Below are 6576 nucleotides of genomic sequence, written 5' to 3'. Positions count from 1 at the left end.
ATATCCCGATGTATCCCCCTCTATATCTCCCGACAGCCCCGCGTCCCGCACCCCGTGTCCCTGTCGCTCCCTGTGACCGCGGCGGTGCCGGGCGGGGCGGAGCCGTTCCCGTTCCCGTTTCATTCCCGGTTCATTCCCGTTCCCTTCCCGTTCCCGTTCCCATTCCCGTTCCCATTCCCGGTCCATTCCCTGCCCTCCCCGGCTCGGATGCGAGCGCTGAGGGCGCTGCGGTCCCGCAGGGCCATGGCGGCGGCGGCGGGGTCGGGATCGGGATCGGGACCGGGACCGGAGCCGGGATCGGGATCGGAGCCGGGATCGGGATCGGGATCGGGGGGGGTCCCGCGGCGGGAGCCGGTGCTGAGCCCCACGTCCATGAACGCGGCCATCCGGAGGGTGCAGTACGCGGTGCGCGGCCCCATCGTGAGCAGGGCGCTGGAGCTGGAGAGGGAGCTGCGGCAGGTACCGGGAGCGGGGAACGGAGCGGGAATGGAACGGGAATGGAGCGGGAAGGGACCGGGAATGAGCCGGGAAGGGAGCGGGAATGAGCTGGGAATGGACCGGGAGTGAGCAGGGCGCTGGAGCTGGAGAGGGAGCTGCGGCAGGTACCGGGAGCGGGGAACGGAGCGGGAATGGAACGGGAATGGACCGGGAATGAGCCGGGAAGGGACCGGGAGTGAGCTGGGAATGGAGCGGGAGTGAGCAGGGCGCTGGAGCTGGAGAGGGAGCTGCGGCAGGTACCGGGAGTGGGGAACGGAACGGGAAGGGAACGGGAATGGAGCCGGGAATGGAGCGGGAAGGGACCGGGAAGGGACCGGGAGTGAGCAGGGCGCTGGAGCTGGAGAGGGAGCTGCGGCAGGTACCGGGAGTGGGGAACGGAACGGGAATGGAGCGGGAATGAGCCGGGAATGGAGCGGGAAGGGACCGGGAAGGGACCGGGAGTGAGCAGGGCGCTGGAGCTGGAGAGGGAGCTGCGGCAGGTACCGGGAGTGGGGAACGGAACGGGAATGGAGCCGGGAATGAGCTGGGAATGGAGCGGGAAGGGACCGGGAATGAGCCGGGAATGGAGCGGGAAGGGACCGGGAATGAGCCGGGAATGGAGCGGGAAGGGACCGGGAGTGAACTGGGAATGGAGCGGGAGTGAGCAGGGAATGAGATGGGAATAAACCGGGAATGAGACGGGAATGGAGAGGGAAGGGACCGGGAATGGAGAGGGAAGGGACCGGGAGTGAGCCGGGAACGAGCTGGGAATGGACCGGGAATGGACCGGGAATGAGCCGGGAATGAGCTGGGAATGAGCCGGGAATGAGCAGGGAATGAACTGGGAATGGAGCGGGAAGGGACCGGGAGCGAGCCGGGAATGAGCTGGGAATGGACCGGGAATGAGCCGGGAATGAGCTGGGAATGGAGCGGGAAGGGACTGGGAGTGAGCTGGGAATGGACCGGGAATGAGCAGGGGATGAGCTGGGAATGGAGCAGGAGTGAGCCGGGAATGGAGCCGGGAACGAGCTGGGAATGGAGCGGGAAGGGACCGGGAGTGAGATGGGAATAAGCCCGGGAATGAGCTGGGAATGAGCTGGGAGTGAGCAGGGAACGGACCGGGAATGGAGCGGGAATGGACCGGGAGTGAACTGGGAATGAGCTGGGAATGGAGCAGGAGTGAGCCAGGAGTGAGATGGGAATGGAGCAGGGAAGGGACTGGGAATGAGCAGGGAATGAGCTGGGAATGGACCGGGAGTGAACTGGGAATGAGCTGGGAAGGGACCGGGAGTGAGATGGGAATGGAGCAGGGAAGGGACTGGGAATGGACCGGGAGTGAGATGGGAGTGAGCAGGGAATGGCGTGGGAATGAGAAGGGAATGAGCTGGGAAGGAGCAGGGAAAGGACCGGGAATGGAGCGGGAGTGAGGAGGGAATGAGCCGGGAATGAGATGGGAATGAGCCGGGAATGGAGCGGGAATGGAGCTGGGAATGGAGCCGGGAATGAGCCGGGAATGGAGCTGGGAATGGAACCGGGAATGGAGCGGGAATGGAGCCGGGAATGGAGCCGGGAATGAGCTGGGAATGGAGCAGGGAATGGCCCCAGCGGGAGCCGCAAACCGGGAATCCCGAACCGGGATCCCCGGGCCATGAACCGGGAGCACCCAAAGGCCCCCCCCGAGGAGCGGGATCGGGCCCGGGGGGGGTGACCCCGGTACCGGGGCGGTGGCGCTGGGGGTGCCAGTGGGTGCCGGGGGCGCTGGGGGTGCCGGTGGGTGCCGGTGGGTGCCGATGGGTGCCGGTGGGTGCTGGTGGGTGCTGATGGGTGCCGGTGGGTGCTGGTGGGTGCCGGGGGCAGTGGCTCCGGGTGGTACCGGTAGCACTGGGTGGTGCCGGTGGGTGCCAGGGGCGCTCCCTCTGGGTGCTGTCACCAGTGTCAATGGGTGTTACCGGTGTCAATGGGTGCTGTTATCGGTATCAATGGGTGTTACCGGTGTCAATGGGTGTTGCCGGTGTCAATGGGTGTTACCAGTGTCAATGGGTGCTGTTATCGGTATCAATGGGTGTTACCGGTGTCACTGGGTGCTGTCACCAGTGTCAATGGGTGCTGTTACTGGTATCAATGGGTGCTGTTACCAGTGTCAATGGGTGTTACCGGTGCCAGTGGGTGCTGTTATTGGTATCAATGGGTGTTACCGGTGCCAGTGGGTGCTGTTACCAGTATCAGTGGGTGTTACCGGTGTCAGTGGGTGTTACCGGTGTCACTGGGTGCTGTCACCAGTGTCAATGGGTGCTGTTACCGGTGTCAATGGGTGTTACCGGTGCCCTGGGTGATACCGATGCCAGTGGGTGCTGTTACCAGTATCAATGGCTGTTACCGGTGTCAATGGGTGCTGTCACTGGTGTCACTGAGTGCTGTTACTGGGAGCTCTGGGTGCTGTTACCGGGAGCTCTGGGTGTTAGCGGTATCAGTAGGTGCCGTTACCGGTGTCACTGGGTGCCGTTACCGGTGTCACTGGGTGCCGTCCCCGGTGTCACTGGGTGCCGTCACCAGTATCACTGGGTGCTGTTACCGGTGTCAATGGGTGCTGTCACCGGTGTCACTGGGTGCCGTCACCGGTGTCACTGGGTGCCGTTACCGGTGTCACTGGGTGCCGTCCCCGGTGTACCAGTATCACTGGGTGCTGTTACCGGTGTCAATGGGTGCTGTCACCGGTGTCACTGGGTGCTGTCACCGGTGTCAATGGGTGCTGTCACCGGTGTCAATGGGTGCTGTCACCGGTGTCAATGGGTGCTGTTACCGGTGTCAATGGGTGCTGTTACCGGTATCACTGGGTGCTGTTACCGGTGTCACTGGGTGCTGTTACCGGTGTCACTGGGTGCTGTTGCTGGTGTCACTGGGTGCTGTTGCTGGTGTCACTGGGTGCTGTTGCTGGTGTCACTGGGTGCTGTTGCTGGTGTCAATGGGTGCCGGTGTCAATGGGTGCCGGTATCCCTGGGTGCTGTTCCCGGTGTCCCTGGGTGCCATCGCCGGTAGCTCTGGGTGCTGTTCCCGGTGTCAATGGGTGCCGGTATCACTGGGTGCTGTTCCCGGTGTCAATGGGTGCTGTCACTGGTGTCAATGGATGCTGTTACCGGTATCAATGGGTGCCGGTGTCAATGGGTGCCGGTGTCACTGGGTGCCGTTACTGGTGTCAATGGGTGCTGTTACCGGTAGCTCTGGGTGCTCCGGGGCAGAGTCCGGGGCCGGTGCCTCAGCTGGGGCCAAAGTGCGGAGCGATGGGAAAGGGACCGGAACGGGGGCGGGGCCGGCCCTGGGGACCCGGGTCCAATGTCCCAAATGTCCCAGATACCCCTTGTTCAACCTGCCCTATATCCCATATATCCCACATGTCCCATATCCCACATTCCACATATCCCACACCCCATATCCCACACCCCATATCCCACCTGTCCCATATCCCATATATCCCACATATCCCATATCCCACCTGCCCTATATCCCACATACCCCATACCCCACATTCCACATATCCCATATCCCATATCCCACATACCCCATATCCCACACCCCATATCCCATATCCCACACCCCATATCCCACCTGTCCCATATCCCACCTGCCCTATATCCCACATACCCCATATCCCACATCCCACATACCCCATATCCCACATCCCACCTGCCCCATATCCCACATGTCCCATATCCCACGTATCCCATGTCCCACCTGCCCTATATCCCATATCCCACGTATCCCATGTCCCACATACCCCATATCCCACATCCCACCTGCCCCATATCCCACATGTCCCACATACCCCATATCCCATGTATCCCATGTCCCACATACCCTATATCCCACATCCCACCTGCCCCATATCCCATATCCCACCTGCCCCATATCCCACATGTCCCAAATACCCCATATCCCACATATCCCATATCCCACATATCGCATACCCCATATCCCACCTGCCCCTTATCCCATATCCCACAAGTCCCATATCCCATATGTCCCATTTCCCACATGTCCCAAATACCCCATATCCCACATATCCCATATATCCCATACCCCATATCCCACATCCCCCATATCCCACATACCCCATATCCCACATCCCATACCCTACATCCCACATCCCGTACCCCATATCCCCATATCCCACATCCCACATCCCGTATCCCACATCCCCATATCCCATTCCCCACATCCCACATCCCATATCCTGATATCCCATACCCCATATCCCCATGCCCCACACCCCACATCCCTGTCCCCAGGGTGTTCCCAAGCCCTTCACGGAGGTGATCAAGGCCAACGTCGGTGATGCTCAAGCCATGGGGCAGAAACCCATCACCTTCCTGCGGCAGGTCTGGGGGGCAGCACTGGGGGTCCCCTGCCCCATTGGGGTACCCCTGCCCCATTGGGGTGCCCCTGCCCCATTGGATTGCCCCATCTCCCATTGGGGTTCCCCTGCCCCATTGGATTGCCCCATTTCCTATTGGGGTGCCCCTGCCCCATTGGGGTCCCCTGCCCCATTGGGGTTCCCCTGCCCCATTGGATTGCCCCATCTCCTATTGGGGTCCCCTGCCCCATTGGGGTTCCCCTGCCCCATTGGATTGCCCCATCTCCTATTGGGGGTCCCCTGCCCTATTGGGGTTCCCCTGCCCCATTGGATTGCCCCATCTCCTATTGGGGTCCCCTGCCCCATTGGATTGCCCCATCTCCTATTGGGGTCCCCTGCCCCATTGGGGTCCCCTGCCCCATTGGGGTGCCCCTGCCCCATTGGATTGCCCCATCTCCTATTGGGGTCCCCTGCCCCATTGGGGTCCCCTGCCCCATTGGGGTTCCCCTGCCCCATTGGATTGCCCCATCTCCTATTGGGGTCCCCTGCCCCATTGGATTGCCCCATCTCCTATTGGGGTCCCCTGCCCCATTGGGGTTCCCCTGCCCCATTGGATTGCCCCATCTCCTATTGGGGTCCCCTGCCCCATTGGGGTCCCCTGCCCCATTGGATTGCCCCATCTCCTATTGGGGTCCCCTGCCCCATTGGGGTCCCCTGCCCCATTGGGGTTCCCCTGCCCCATTGGATTGCTCCATCTCCTATTGGGGTCCCCATATCCTATTGGGGTGCCTCTGTCCCATTGGGGTGCTCCTGCCCCATTGGGGTTCCCTTGTCCCATTGGGGTGCCCTGTGCCCCATTGAGGTGCCCTGTGCCCCATTAGGGTGCCCCTGCCCCACTTAGGTGGCCTGTGCCCCATTGCTGCCCCCCTGCCCCATTGATCTCCCTGTGCCCCATTGCTCTCCCCCTGCCCCATTGCTCTCCCCCTGCCCCATTGCTCTCCCTGTGCCCCATTGCTCTCCCTGTGCCCCATTGCTCTCCCCGTGCCCCATTGCTGCCCCCGTGCCCCATTGCTGCCCCACTGCTGCCCCACTGCTGCCCCACTGCTGCCCCATTGCTGCCCCATTGCTGCCCCCAGGTCGCCGCCCTGTGTCTGTACCCGCCGCTGCTCTCGGACCCCTCCTTCCCCGAGGACGCCAAAGCTCGCGCCCGGCGCCTGCTGGATGCGTGTGCGGGGCAGAGCGTGGGTGAGCGGGGACCGGGGGGCTCTGACGTCAGCGGGGGGGCTCTGACGTCATCTGGGGGCTGTGACGTCATCTGGGGCTGTGACGTCATCTGGGGCTGTGATGTCATCTGGGGGCTGTGACGTCATCTGGGGCTGTGACGTCATCTGGGGGCTGTGACGTCATCTGGGGGGGCTGTAACATCATCTGGGGCTGTGACGTCATCTGTGGGGCTGCGACGTCATCTGTGAGGCAGTGACGTCATCTGTGGGGCTGTGACCTCACCCAGGGGGCAGTGACATCATCCGTGGGGCTGTGACGTCACATGTGGGACTGTGACCTCACCTGTGTGGCTGTGACATCACCCGTGGGGCCGTGACGTCACCCATGGGGCAGTGACGTCACCCATGGGGCAGTGACGTCACCCAAGGGGCTGTGACATCACCCATGGGGCTGTGACATCACCCATGGGGCCGTGACGTCACCCATAGGGCAGTGACGTCACCCATGGGGCAGTGACATCACCCATG

General features: G+C 62.4%; 1 protein-coding gene across 1 annotated transcript; it reads left to right on the top strand.

The window, feature by feature from the left end:
* The first annotated feature begins 292 nt into the window (after positions 1-292).
* On the top strand, positions 293-6189 carry LOC134175934 (alanine aminotransferase 1-like). Its single transcript, XM_062642386.1, has 3 exons — positions 293-459; positions 4761-4850; positions 5962-6189. The coding sequence occupies exons 1-3, from the start codon at positions 373-375 to the stop codon at positions 6187-6189; spliced, it is 405 nt and encodes a 134-aa protein (XP_062498370.1). The 5' UTR covers positions 293-372.
* Positions 6190-6576: the final 387 nt, after the last annotated feature.

Source organism: Pezoporus occidentalis, unplaced genomic scaffold (assembly GCF_034315485.1).
Source record: "Pezoporus occidentalis ecotype Australia unplaced genomic scaffold, CSIRO_AGI_Poc_V1 ctg707, whole genome shotgun sequence".
NCBI classification, from domain to species: Eukaryota; Metazoa; Chordata; class Aves; order Psittaciformes; family Psittacidae; genus Pezoporus; species Pezoporus occidentalis.
Note: the sequence above shows the minus strand (reverse complement) of the source record. Positions and strands in the feature narration are given on the sequence as shown.